Genomic DNA, 15308 nt, shown 5'->3' on the forward strand with positions numbered 1-15308 from the left:
GACCTGGGAAAGGCAGTCTTGATCACATCAACTCTCTCTTCTGTAGAATGAGATCAAAGTTCCACTTGCCATATAAGGTTTGTAAGGATTAAATCCTGTAAACATTTTTGTGAACCAAAAAGCCCCATGCAAATGTTAGTTAACAGTAGAGCTCCTAGGGAGGCTGTATCCTTTTCCTGCAGACAGGATGGCCCAATAAGGGAACAGGCATTTATTTTAGGTCTTCTATATGCCATATTACCTCACTGAATAGCATCTCACGTAGTGGGTGATCATGTCCCATTTTATATATGAGGTACATGGAAGGTAAGTCATGGTTATCCAGGTCATTAAGTCATTTTTTGTATAGGTCTTCTGTGTATTCTTGCCACATCTTCTTAATCTCTTCTGCAAGGTCCTTATTGGTTCTGATGTTTGTCATGCCCATTCTTGCATGAAATGTTCCCTGGATATCTCCAATTTTCTTGAATAGATCTCTAGTCTTTCCCATTCTACTGATTTCCTCTACTTCTTGGTATTGTTCATTTAAGAAGGCCTTCTTATCTCTCCTTGCTATTCTCTGGAATCTGCATTCAGTTGTGCATGTCTTTGCCTTTTTCCTTTACCTTTCACGTCTCTTCTTTCCTCAGGCAGTTGTAAAGCCTCTTTAGACACCACTTTGCCTTCTTGCATTTTTTTTCCCCTCTGGAATGGTTTTGGTCACTGCCTCCTGTACAGTGTTATGAACCTCTGTCCATAGTTCTTGAGGCATTCTATCTACCAGGTCTAATCCCTTGAATCTGTTTATCACCTCCACTGTATAATCATGACCTTATAATACTACGCAAACTTTGGGGCATACAATCAGCATAGGTGAATCCAACAAACCTTCTGCTGCCTTCTAAATCAATCCTGTTTTTTTTTAATTTCTGGTTTCTTTTGTGTATAAAAAACTGCCTCACCTTCTTGAGTGTGTGTGTAATCCTATTTATCTTTCAAATGTTCCCTCTCTCATCAAGGCAGAATTAATCATTCCTTGATGACACTGCTAATTCAATCCATAAAGCCCTTTCTCTAATAAGCAAGCTTATCATTAAAAAAAAAAAAAAAAAGCAACAAACCCTATAAAATATATGGAGAAAAAACATGAGAGAGTCCCTATACCTCTCGGTGACGTTCCACCAGGATGAAATCAGGCTGACGTGATCTGTGTTTCAGGGATTAGAATTTAATAGCAAAAATGAGTCAGTTAAAACACCCAGTAAGAATGCTGTCTGTAGATTAAGTGCTTTGCACTGGGGACACAACATAACCTGAACTGCTAAATTCTAAGGGCTGACCAATCTCTTTTCATGCTATTTTCTTGGCAAAAGTTAACAAGGAGCACTCAGCCTAGGAAAGATAGGTCCTCTATTTACCTCAGCAAGAAACAGATAAGCACAATGAATTTCAAGTTTTCCCAACTCAATGGCTTTGGTTTGACCTGGAGTGGGTAATGTCTGTTGTCCCACATGTGTCAATCTGAACATCAAACCCACCAACTGGTATTAGATTTTTACATTCATTCAGTAACAATCCAGTCCCAAAGATTACACAGTCCCTATGTGACAACTGGCACTTTATGGTACAATCCACAAAACACATGAGCATTGTGCCAAGAAAATCATGATCCAACATTCGCCATTCTACCACTAAACCTAAACAAACTACATTTCACCACTCATTGTTCAAGAACACATGGGACTATGCAAAACTATTGCAAGTACGGGCTGTACAGTCACTGAATGGTAATAGGTTCCCTGTGACTAAATCCTAAGCCTACCAGTCCCTCTTCATGAAGAGTCCAGAGTGGATCATACCAGAACCCCTTTAAATTCCGCCACATAACCAAGAGTATTAATGCTTTTGATACTCATTTTCAATTGACTATGCTTTAACACGCCAATTTAGAATAATCATATAAAAGTCTACAATAATTATGTACAGTAACTGATGCCTGAGGCAACAGAATGACTTGATGCTTGATACTCAAGTACCTAAATGAAGCAGAGGGAAAATGTACTGTTCTCTTTCACCAGCCAAACACTGGTCTTCCTCCAGAAGGTGTGTAAGCTTCTGGCACCAGTGAAATAATAACATTGGTCTATTCTAGGCCAGAAGAAAAGTGACATCAACTTACTTAACAGTTGGCAATAGATGGCCTGTAAACTTCTCTTCATGGTATCATCTGGTCCTGCTTGTCCTCCAGTTTATTCATGATTCTGTCTAGGAAATTGGGAGAAGAAAATCATTACATCTGGGAGACAGAATTCAAGTCAGTAATCAGAAAGAACTCCACTCAATATGATCCTGGTGTTAAAGCCCAAAATACCTTATTTGAAGATAAAAGTTCTTGGAGCAAATATACCACAGTACTATCTATGTAATAAAACTATCAATTAATCAGTTAGATTTTGAAACTACACATCACTCATATGGGCAACTAGAGGGTGAGAATCTGGCCTTGGGATTTTGAAGACTTACAAAACATCTTCCCTGCATCTCTAGTTTTGAAACAGGAGAAACAAGGAACTTGTAATCTCATTTCTGCAATCCTGTTCGCCAAACAAAACACTCCCCCAAAAGCTTCACCAATTTCAAATTGCATTATATTAAACAATTTTTCTATTATTTTCTGATTACAAAAGATACCTCCAGTGTAGAATATCTGGAAAATGTAGCTAAACAAAATATAGTTAAGAATGGACAAGAAACTACAAATTACCTATCTCTTCAGCTTTTCCTGTGTGCATTTCTATTGGTCTATTTTGCTGTACATTCTAATTTTTCTCCCTAGCAGTAGAAGCATCTTCCTCTGTTGTTATTACACTTTACTACATTTTTTTTTCTTCTTTTGGCCACACCTCTTGGCTTATGGGATATTAGTTCTCTGACCAGGGTTTGAACTCAAGGCTCTCAGCAGTGAAAGTGTAGAGTCCTAAGCACTGGACCACCAGGGAATTTGCATTTTACAACTTTATTCTAAATGGCACACAGTATTTTTTTCAAGATAATTTCCTAGAAATGGAATCACTAGGACACAATCTAAGACTCTTGAAATATATTGCTGAGATGCCCTTCATCAACACTATATTATGAAAATCTCCATTAGATTACAACCTACTTAATGAAGGAAACTTGTATTTTCTTACCATCATTGCCAAGTAAATAGGCACATATTTCATCTCATTGCTTTTGCATTTTACATGTTTATTAGTTTTTTAAAAAATTGTAAATTCACATTTGGCAAAGATTCTCTAGTTAGGTGCTGAAACTTTTCCTGTAGACCTATCTGTGCACTTCCTTGTAAAACCAAGTGAAGGCAGCTCTTTTGCCCCTTTCCTATTTGCCCATTTCTCCTCCCCTTTTAATCTTTAGGACTTCCCTGGTGGCTCAGATGGTAAAGCATTTGTCTACAGTGCGGGAGACCTGGGTTCGATCCCTGGGTCGGGAAGATTCCCTGAAGAAGGAAATGGCAACCTACTCCAGTACTCTTGCCTAGAAAATCCCATGGACAGAGAAGCCTGGTGCAGGCTACTGTCCATGGGGTCGCAAAGAGTCGGACACAACTGAGTGACTTCACTCACTTTAATCTTTAAAGAACTTAATGTAGGAATAAGATCATTAGGCAATTTAACCTAACTACTGACTTACACTCTCCTGAATGCACACCATGCCTTGTCTAACCTATGAATTCTTCTACAAGATAAGAAGAAGTAAGAGTAAAGAGTTAACTAGTTAAAGAATGGTTAGCTCTCTACCTCACAATGGCCCCCTAAGGAATCCTGTAGGCAGATCAAGGGGGCAAGGTATTATCTGGAGAGAGAGTCAGCCAGTCTGCACTCAGTAGAGATAATGCAGAACCCAACATCCTGCCTTGACGATTCTGACATTCTTTTCTCCATTTTTCCCTTTAAAAACTATCATGGCTGTGCAGAATCCTTGGAGTTGGTCTCTGGACATGAGTCCACCTCCTCCCAGAGGTTGCCAGATTTTCTCATTAAAGCATCTTTGCTTTCTACTGACACTTGCCTCTTGAATTATCGGCTTTTGAGTGGTGAGCAGCCAAACCTGAATATGGTAACACTCGTTTTAGCAAGAACCCTGCCAAATCAGTTTAACCAGCACCCCAAACCCTGAATATCTGATCAGATTTACTCTACCATCCTGCCTTCAGCATAACCTTGTTAGGTCAGTTTAGCCAAACCCCTTACTCTGGTGCTTCCTCTTAGTAATTTTCCATCCACTGACTCCCATTCTGCTCCTTGGCTATCTATTCCCACTTGACCGTGCTTTATTCAGGGTGGAGCCCAATCTCTCACCCTTACTATAAAATGTCATTGCAATGGTCCCTGCATCCATTCATATCATCCTGAATAAAGTATGCCTTGCCACCTTTAACAAATGTCACTGAATATTTTTTAAAGACATTCCTTAACCATTCTCTACTGGCATGCTGTTTTTTTTTTTCTTTTTTCCTTACAATACCCCAAGTAGAACTGATCTATCTTTAATTTTTTTCTCAAATATAATTAATGTATCATAAAATTCAGCCTTTAAAGTAGACAATTCAGTGGTTACTAGCATATTAAAAGTTATGCAACCATCACCAATACCTAATTCCAGAACATTTTCATCACTCTAAAAAGAAATTCCCGTGTTTATTAGCAGTTATTTCCTAACATCCTCTCTTTCCAGTCCCTGCCAACCACTAATCTACTGTGCTATGGATTGCCAATTCTGTGCCTTTCACATAGAATATACGGCCTTTTGTGCCTGGCTCTTTCAATTAGCATAGTGTTTTTAAGGTTCATTCATGTTGTGAAGCACGCTGTTGTTTTCTTATTTTTTTTGTAAGAATGATGCATACACATACACACATACACACAAAACCATGATTAGAAATGCCTTCCTTACTTAATTAAGGAGTACATAAAAAGTTATAAATAGTTGCCTATATTTTCTTCTGCTATTTTTTTTTATTTCATTTAGATCTGTTTCTGAACTTTGTGTTATGTTTTACTTCTCTGTCTGCTCATTCTCCCACTAAACAATATGTGTTGTTTAAATCAAATTCTTAGTAGAACTAGTTGTGCCTTACTGTGCCTTTTAGAGACCCAGGTTCAATCCCTGGGTCGACAAGATCCCCTGGAGTAGGAAATGGCAACCCACTCCAGTATTCTTGCCTGGAGACTTCCATGGACAGAGGAGCCTGGTGGGTGCCAGTCCATGGGGCTGCAAAGAGTTGGACACGAATGAGCACATATGGATGGACGTTGTTCTTCCCCCAAATTAACTTTAAGATAATTTTATTAAATTTCAGAAAAAAATATCATTAGGATTATAGTCAAAATTATCTTCTATTTGTTTATTAATCTGGGAGAGACTTGATCTCATCAAAATCTAAGTGTGCTGAGGGAATTAAATTTTTTAAGGATTGTAGCTCTGGAGATCAGAAGAATCCCTTTTAGAGGAAGAGAAGAGCTCTTGTTTTGCGGGGTGGGATAGAGGGTGGGGGAACAATAGCTCAATGACTTCTTTGGCTAACCTACCCCCAGTGTGATCTAGCTGAGTAAGAGGGAGAGAAAGTTAAATTGCTCTCCATTATAATATAAGAGGGGGCTTCCCTAGTGGTTCAGTTGGTAAAGAATCTGCCTGCAATGCAGGAGACCCAGGTTCAATCCCTGGGTTGGGAAGATCCCCTGGAGAAGGAAATGGCAACCCACTCCAGTACTCTTGCCTAGAGAATTCCATGGACAGAGGAGCCAAGCAGGCTACATGACTGTATGACTAACTTTAACTTTTGACTTTGATAATATAAGAGGAGGTTTGAGTTCCCAAAGGCTAGAAAAGAGGGATTGAATGGTCTAGAAGTCAGAGAGGCTGAGGAGATAACAATCAGGAGATACCGTGAGGCAGAATAGGCAATTCCAAAAGACAGCAGCAGGTGAGACACAAGAATAAAGGATAGAGTGAGAAATTCCCCACAAACTTTAATATGTGTAATATTTAATTTTTCATTGCTTCTTGTTTTATGCTATTTGTACTTAGACACCACATCTGTCCTTCTCTCTCCCACAACACTTAGCCACCACTAGGACCCTCACAAACCTCAGAAAGAAAACAGCCTTGTGTTAGCAATGCTCAGCTGGGCAATGAAAGAGACTATGTCTTTAGGCAAGAGTGACTGGAAATGGAGATAGGAGCCACAAGGACCATAAGCAATGATTGGCAGGCATCTTCAGAGTGCTCAGGAGCTGGTAAGCATGCAACAAATGTGCTGTGAATACAGAAATAAATGAAAGAATAAATGAATAATCAAGTAAAAGGAGAACAGAAGTATTTGTAGTTGATGTTGATCAAGAGGAACATAAACCCCTCAATCATCTCTGGAAATGCTTGGAGATTTTCAAGAAACCATTAGACTTGTCACGAGAGATGGAATACAGTCATGTGATTCGAATATCAAAGAAACAACTGAGCACATAAATATGGGACACTTGAGATCCTCAGGGTTACCCAGGGCTATTCTAACTACAAGCACCATATGGCCTACTATTTATTCAAAATTAATCTTTAGGTCTTTCTGTGGAGTTTTGTAATGTTTTTCCTTCATTTAAGTTCTGCAGCCTTGTCGACTTAATCCCTAGGCATTTTACACCTATATGTACTTTTGCCACAGGGATGGAATTTCCATTTCCATTATATTTTCTAAATCACTTCTATATGGAAATGATTGAGTTTGTATATTTACTTTGTGACCTAACTGAACTCACTTAAGAGTTCTAACGATGGTTTCTCAGCTGAGTCTCTTGGGTCACTTGAGCTCCTTTGGCTGGATGGAGAGGCATGGTGAGATTCCATCAAAAGCCTCTTTTTAACCATATTAATTGTATTAATCATATTAACCATTAACCATATTAACATTAATTGTGTCTTATCCCTCAGGGAATAATTTAGGAACTCCAATGATGACAGCTAATTTCCGGGGTGAAATTCTAACAGAGTTTTATAGCCAAAAGGCTAAAGAAAAGAAAAATGAGAGGATAAAGATGAAAACATTTGACCAAACATGCAGAGACAGTGACACAGGTGGGGACCTGGCTGATCATTAGCTCAGGGGAAATAAGAGGGTGCAAGTAACCTGAATCACTCCTTAACAAGTGCGAGCCTCATAGAACCCTGCCTCTTCTTTTGGGTTAAATGAAACAGTTCTGTCAATTTTATTGACTTGGGAGGGAAATCTCTTTAGAAATGTCCACGTACCCAGGGAAGAAGTAATACAGAACCAAATGAAAAGCTCTTGGCATTTGATATGTAAATTGACTTGAAAAGACAAGTTCACAGACAACAAATGAGAAAGAATACCCAAGAAAATTCTGGGGAAAAAAAAATCCCAAGAAGATGCGGCCAGGGAGAGAGGGACTGTCAGGCCTACTAGACATTAAAACATCCTCAAAAGCCTCTATAATTAACATAATTTTAAACTGGCACATGAATATACCAAATTATATATGGATATTTATGATGCAATAAGGAGAGTATTATTAAATCAGCAAGCAAAAAGATGAGCTTTTAAATAAAAATTTTGAGATAATGGCAGAGCAATATGGATAAAGTTAAAACTGTACTCATTTCAAATATCACATACCAGCATAAACTCCAAATAAGGCAGACCTTTAACTGTAAAAAAAGTAAAGAATACAAATACTAGAAGAAGGATGGAGGGAACTAAGATGGCAGAGGAATAGGACAGGGAGACCACTTTCTTCCCCATAAATTCATCGAAAGAACATTTGAACACTGAGCAAACTCCACAAAACAACTTCTGATCACTAGCAGAGGACATCAGACACCCAGAAAAGCAGCCCATTGTCTTCGAAAGGAGGTAGAACAAAATATAAAAGATAAAAAGAGAGACAACAGAGTTAGGGATGGAGACCCGTCCCGGGAAGGGATCTTAATAGAGGAAGTTTCCAAACACCAGTAAACCCTCTCACTGGCAGGTCTGGGGGAAGTTTTCGAATCTCGGAGGGCAACCTAACTGGGAGGAAAAATAAATAAAACCCACAGATTACATGCCTAAAAGCAACTCCCAGCAGAAAAGTACCCCAGACGCTCGCATCCCAGCAAGTGAGGGCGGAATGGAGAGGAGTGGGCGGCATTGCTTAGGGTAAGGACCAGGCCCGAATGCCCTGAGGGCAATCGGAGGGAGCTAATGTGAGATAGCAAGTTAAACTGTGGGATAGCATGAGAGAGAGAATTAAGTTGGGAAAAGCCCTAAACTTAGGCACTACCTGCCGGTTCCCAGAACGAAGGACTGAGCGAATACCAGAGAAGGGTGGACCGGCCCATCCCCCGCTGGAGGCAGGAGGCAGGGGGGAGGGGAAAGGGGCAAACTCAGCCCTAGAGAGGCACCCCCTACCAAACTGCAAACAGGCTTCCAGCTTCTAACCAAAGACTTCCTGAGATTCTGGATGGTCGACATCTGCCGGGAGGGTCACAGCTAGAGTCCAGCTCTCCAGAACTGACACAAGGCACACCCGACTGGCGAGCACGGAAACTGAGGCTGGGACCGCGGAGGGGATAAGGCGCCCTGCACCTGAGCAAAGTGCGCTCGTCAAGCTCCTGGCTGCCTGAGCTACTCCGACCGGGGAAGGCACAAAACGCAGGCCCAACCGAGTCTGTGCTTTTGTGGAATACTCGAAAACCTGAGTGGCTTAGGCCTGGGAGGTGCACGCAACTCAGGGCCTGCTCCCTGGAGAGCAGCCTGGAGCCTGAGCAGTGTGGACAGGGAAGGCACGCATGCCACGAGCGGGGGCAAACCCAGTGTGGCCGGAACACTGCGAGTGCTCCGCACACAGGCCAGTGACATTTGTCTGCAGCGCCCCTCCCTCCCCACAGCACGACTGAACAAGAGAATCTAAACAAGAGACCACCTCCTCCCGCGTGTGTCAGGGTGGAAATTAGACACTGAAGATACCTGCAAACAGAAGCCAAATAAACAAAGGGAACCTCTTCAGAAGTGACCCGGTGCAACAGATTAAAATCCCTGTAGGTAACACCAACTACACCAGAAGGGGCCTATAGATAGCGAGAAGTGTAAGCTCAAACAAGGAGCTATCTGAAACTGAACCGAACCCACACTGCCCGCAACAGCTCCAGAGAAATTCCTAGATATATTTTTACTACTATTATTTTTTTTAACTAAAAATTTTTTTTCTTTTTTTACTTTTTCTTTTTCTTTTAAAGTCCTCTATTACTCCTTAATTTTCATTTTTACAAGCCACTATAACCTGGCAAAAAAAAAAGGACCCTATTTTTAAAGTGAACTCCATATACATTTCTTAAATTTTTTTGTGTTTTTGTGGTTTTTTACTATTGTATTTTTAAGAGTCTAACCTCTACCCTAGATTTTTAATCTTTGGTTTTCAGTATTTGATATCAATTTTGGACATTTAAGAATCCAGCCTTCAGTACCCATTTTTACTCAGGAGTGCGATTACTGGTTTGATCACTCTCTCCCCCTTTTGATTCTCTTTTTTCTCCCCCAGATCACCTCTATTTCCTCCCTTCCCTTTCTCTTCTCAATCCAATTCTGTAAATCTCTGTGGGTATTCTGGGCTGCGGAAAACACTTACGGAACAGAGTACAACTAGATCTGTCTCTCCTCTCTTGAATCCCCCTTTTTCTCCTCCTGCTCACCTCTGTCTCCTTCCTCCCTCTCCTCTTCTTCATGTAACTCTATGAACCTCTCTGGGTGTCCCTCACTGTGGAGAATCCTTTCACCATTAACCTATAAGTTTTATTAACAGTGCTGTATGGAGGGAGAAGTCTTGAGGCTACTGAAAGAATAAGACTGAAATCCAGAGGCAAGAGGCTTAAGCCCAAAACCTGAGAACACCAGAGAACTCCTGACTACAGGGAACATTAAAGAGATCATCCAAAAGCCTCCATACCTACACTGAAACCAACCACCACCCAAGAGCCAAGAAGTTCCAGAGCAAGACATACCATGCAAATTCTCCAGCAACGCAGGAACATAGCCCTGAGTGTCAATATACAGGCTGCCCAAAGTCACACCAAATCCATAGACCCATCTCAAAACTCACTACTGGACACTCCATTGCACTCCAGAGAGAAGAAATCCAGCTCCACCCACCAGAACACTGACACAAGCTTCTCTAACCAGCAAACCTCAACAAGCCAAACACCCAGCCCCACCTACTGGGAGAAACCTCCACAATAAAAAGGAACCACAGACTACCAGAATACAAAAAGGCCACCCCAAACCCAGCAATCTAGATAAGATGAAAAGGCAGAGAAATACCCAACAGGTAAAGGAACATGAAAAATGCCCACCAAGTCAAACAAAAGAGGAGGAGATAGGGAATCTACCTGAAAAAGAATTTAAAATAATGATAATAAAAATGATCCAAAATCTTGAAGACAAAATGGAGTTACAGATAAATAACCTGGAGACAAGGATTGAGAAGATGCAAGAAATGTTTAACAAGGACCTAGAAGAAATAAAAAAGAGTCAATTAAAAATGAATAATGCAATAAATGAGATCAAAAACACTCTGGAGGGAACCAAGAGTAGAATAACGGAGGCAGAAGATAGGATAAGTGAGGTAGAAGATAAAATGGTGGAAATAAATGAAGCAGAGAGGAAAAAAGAAAAAACAGTTAAAAGAAATGAGGACAACCTCAGGAACCTCTGGGACAATGTAAAACGCCCCAACATTCGAATCATAGGAGTCCCAGAAGAAGAAGACAAAAAGAAAGGCCGTGAGAAGATACTCGAAGAGATAATAGCTGAAAACTTCCCTAAAATGGGGAAGGAAATAGCCACCCAAGTCCAAGAAACCCAGAGAGTCCCAAACAGGATGAACCCAAGGCAAAACACCCCAAGACATATATTAGTCAAATTAACAAAGATAAAACACAAAGAACAAATATTAAAAGCAGCAAGGGAGAAACAACAAATAACACACAAGGGGATTCCCATAAGGATAACAGCTGATCTTTCAATAGAAACTCTTCAGGCCAGAAGGGGCTGGCAGGACATACTTAAAGTTATGAAAGAGAATAACCTACAACCCAGATTACTGTACCCAGCGAAGAGTTCATTCAGATATGAAGGAGAATTTAAAAGCTTTACAGACAAGCAAAAGCTGAGATAATTCAGCACCATCAAACCAGCTCTTCAACAAATGCTAAAGGATCTTCTCTAGACAGGAAACATAGAAAGGTTGTATGAACATGAACCCAAAACAACAAAGCAAATGGCAACGGGACCATTCTTATCAATAATTACCTTAAATGTAAATGGGTTGAATGCCCCAACCAAAAGACAAAGACTGGCTGAATGGATACAAAAGCAAGACCCCTATATATGCTGTCTACAAGAGACCCACCTCAAAGCAAGGGACACATACAAACTGAAAGTGAAGGGCTGGAAAAAAATATTCCATGCAAACGGAGACCAAAAGTAAGCAGAAGTCGCAATACTTATATCAGATAAAACAGACTTCAAAATAAAGGCTGTGAAAAGAGACAAAGAAGGGCACTACATAATGATCAAAGGATCAATCCAAGAAGAAGATATAACAATTATAAATATATATGCACCCAACATAGGAGCACCACAATATGTAAGGCAAATGCTAACAAGAATGAAGGGGGAAATTAACAATAACACAATAATAGTGGGAGACTTTAATACCCCACTCACACCTATGGACAGATCAACTAAACAGAAAATTAACAAGGAAACAGAAACTTTAAATGACACAATGGTCCAGCTAGATCTAATTGATATCTATAGGACATTTCACCCCAAAACAATCAACTTCACCTTTTTCTCAAGTGCACATGGAACCGTCTCCAGAATAGATCACATCCTGGGCCATAAATCTAGCCTTGGTAAATTAAAAAAATTGAAATCATTCCAGTCATCTTTTCTGACCACAGTGCAGTAAGAATAGATCTCAATTACAGGAAAAAAACTATTAAAAATTCCAACATATGGAGGCTAAATACCATGCTTCTGAATAACGAACAAATCATAGAAGAAATCAAAAAAGAAATCAAAATATGCATAGAAATGAATGAAAATGAAAACACAACAACCCAAAACCTATGGGACACTGTAAAAGCAGTGCTAAGGGGAAGGTTCATAGCATTACAGGCTTACCTCAAGAAACAAGAAAAAAGTCAAATAAATAACCTAAATCTACACCTAAAGCAACTAGAGAAGGAAGAAATGAAGAACCCCAGGGTTAGCAGAAGGAAAGAAATCTTAAAAATTAGGGCAGAAATAAATGCAAAAGAAACAAAAGAGACCATAGCAAAAATCAACAAAGCTAAAAGTTGGTTTTTTGAAAAGGTAAATAAAATTGACAAGCCATTAGCCAGACTCATCAAGAAACAAAGGGAGAAGAGCCAAATCAACAAAATTAGAAATGAAAATGGAGAGATCACAACAGACAACTCTGAAATACAAAGGATCATAAGAGACTACTACCAGCAGCTCTATGCCAATAAAATGGACAACTTGGAAGAAATGGACAAATTTTTAGAAAAGTATAACTTTCCAAAACTGAACCAGGAAGAAATAGAAGATCTTAACAGACCCATCACAAGCACGGAAATCGAAACTGTATTCAGAAATCTTCCAGCAAACAAAAGCCCAGGACCAGATGGCTTCACAGCTGAATTCTACCAAAAATTTAGAGAAGAGCTAACACCTATCTCACTCAAACTCTTCTAGAAAATTGCAGAAGAAGGCAAACTTCCAAACTCATTCTATGAAGCCACCATCACCCTAATACCAAAACCAGACAAGGATGCCACAAAAAAAGAAAACTACAGGCCAATATCACTGATGAACATAGATGCAAAAATCCTTAACAAAATTCTGGCAAACAGAATCCAACAACATATTAAAAAGATCATACATCATGACCAAGTGAGCTTTATCCCAGGAATGCAAGGATTCTTTAAAATCCACAAATCAATCAATGTAATACACCACATTAACAAATTGAAAGATAAAAACCATATGATTATCTCAATAGATGCAGAAAAAGCCTTTGACAAATACTAGAAGGAAATATGAGTAATTCTTCTATTACTTGGGGGTAGAGAAGCTTTGCTAACTCTGAGGCAAAGTTTGAAGCAATAAGGAAAAAGATAAACATAAAAAATTACTCAGTAAAAACTATAATTAAGTAAAATATAAGTTGAAAACTATACAAATGTTCAACTTATAAGAAGGAAAGATTTAAAGTCCCTAAATTTCCCCCCAAATCAATCTTCACGGTGCTTTAGCAGTAGTCTGCATACATGGGCAGAATGGCAAAAATCTGAACCGGCCAACACACCTGCTCCAAACTAAGGCTGAGCGAGGCAATGCTTTGTCTTTGTGTTTCAGCTCTGATACTGTGAACAGTGTTCTTTCAACAGGCAATTTAATGCCATGCTTTTTAGCATTTTGTGTTTTTTATTGACATCTCTCTTCGAAATGGCCCCAAGCATAGTGCTGAGGTGTTGTTTAGTGTTCCTAAGTGCAAGAAGACTGTAATGAGCTTTACAGAGAAAACGCATGTCTTAGATAAGCTTTGTTCAGGCATGAGTTATAGTGCTATGACTGTGAGTTCAAAGTTAATGAATGTACAATGCATATTACACAGGCATCTTTAGACAGAAACACATATAAAACAAGACTATATATTGATCAGTTGACAAAAATGTGACCAGATCTAATAGGAACCTAACCCTATATTTCCCTTAGGAGCACAGATTCAGTCTTTACTCATTGAGTATTCATGACAACTTTATAGAATATAACTATTACAAGTAATGAAAATCAATTCATGGTATTTGAGTTCAGCTTTAAAATACTTTGTGGAGCAAAGGATGAATATGATGAACAATCCATGCCAATAGTAGAGTTTGAATAAAACAGGATAATAGCTCACCATCTCTTTGAGACAGAGGAAGATTTGATTAAGCTGATGGCTAACACTTGCCCTCTGTGAAAGAGAGAGGGGAAAAGGAATAGCAGAATTGACATATCAATTAATATCACAGGCCTGTGAAGAAGTTTGGAATGGAGCATCCTCCTCCATTTTACAGGTAGGGACACAGACACCAAGCCATAGTCTTTTTATAGGTAGAAATAATGACTTTGTTCTGCACATGATTTCTAATACTCTAAAATTAGGTAGCTGAAAGTGAAAGTGAAGTCGCTCAATTGTGTCCGACTCTTTGCGACCCCATGGACTGTAGCCTACCAGGCTCCTTCATTCATGGGATGCTCCAGGCAAGGACACTGGAGTGGGTTGCCATTTACTTCTCCAAGAGATCTTCCCGACCCAGGGAATGAACCCCAGTCTCCCTAAAGTTTATATGGTATCTAAGATTCATGCCCTTTCTAGACATATTTCTCATCATAAAAATTATAATAGAGATATGATGAACAAGAGGGATTTTCTTTTTCTAAAAAGTCCTCATGGAATAATCATATTATTTATGGTCACTCCTTGATTTAGCTATTTAACAATTTATTTCACGTCTTCCATGTGCCTGGTAGTGTTTTTGTTTTTTTGTTTTTGTTTTTGTCAAGAAATCAGTCTTAATTCAAGATCAAACCTACCAGCTATGAGACCTTGAGCTGAATTCTTGACTTCCCTGGTCCTTGCATTTCTTGTAAGGTATAAGAATAGTCCTTGATATGCTTGTGGCAAAGACTGAGACAACCCATGCAGAAGGCAGGATAACGAGTCAAGCCAGAGCTCACCAACCATCTTCATTTTTCTTCCCTTAAGCCATAAAACAAAAGCTTTTGGGCTATTCCCCAAAAAGCCCCTTCTGTAAACCCAGTATCTTGTTTAAATTGACTTTAGAAATTACTTATATGGGATAAGTTGAACTTTAAGATTCTTATTTAGAACTTATACATTTGTCTTCCTTAAAAAGGATCTGAGGAAGTTTACTATCAGCTACAACTTGTACAGTAGAAATACTAACAAATCAAAGCACATTAATGGCATCAGAAAGAGAGATCCAGAATTACAGGGAGAAGCGGGGGGGGGCAATTCATTTTACCATAAGATGCAATAGGGACATACACCTCCCTTGGAGCTTCTTGAAAATAAAGGCAAAAAGGACAAAAATTTTTTTTTTTTGGGGGGTGGGGGGGCGCTGCATAAATAGAACTACATTCTCTATTTTGTTCAGAAATATAAACCTATTCTGCCATTAAAATCTAAGAAAAGATCATT

The 15308-nt window shown here is 39.4% G+C and overlaps 1 protein-coding gene across 2 annotated transcripts in view; it reads right to left on the bottom strand.

Annotated features, from left to right (window-relative positions):
- Positions 1 to 15308, bottom strand: part of TMEM108 (transmembrane protein 108) — a 411372-nt gene that overhangs the window by 191809 nt on the left and 204255 nt on the right. Inside the window, exon 3 of one of the 2 annotated variants that reach the window (XM_043474390.1) lies at positions 2159 to 2240. In XM_043474390.1, the coding sequence (XP_043330325.1) occupies positions 2159 to 2198 (40 nt within the window). In that variant the 5' untranslated portion in view covers positions 2199 to 2240. Of the gene's footprint in view, positions 1 to 2158; positions 2245 to 15308 lie in introns of both variants that reach the window. The other variant, XM_043474391.1, reaches the window with a different exon arrangement.

Source organism: Cervus canadensis, chromosome 7, assembly GCF_019320065.1.
Source record: "Cervus canadensis isolate Bull #8, Minnesota chromosome 7, ASM1932006v1, whole genome shotgun sequence".
Classification (NCBI taxonomy): domain Eukaryota; kingdom Metazoa; phylum Chordata; class Mammalia; order Artiodactyla; family Cervidae; genus Cervus; species Cervus canadensis.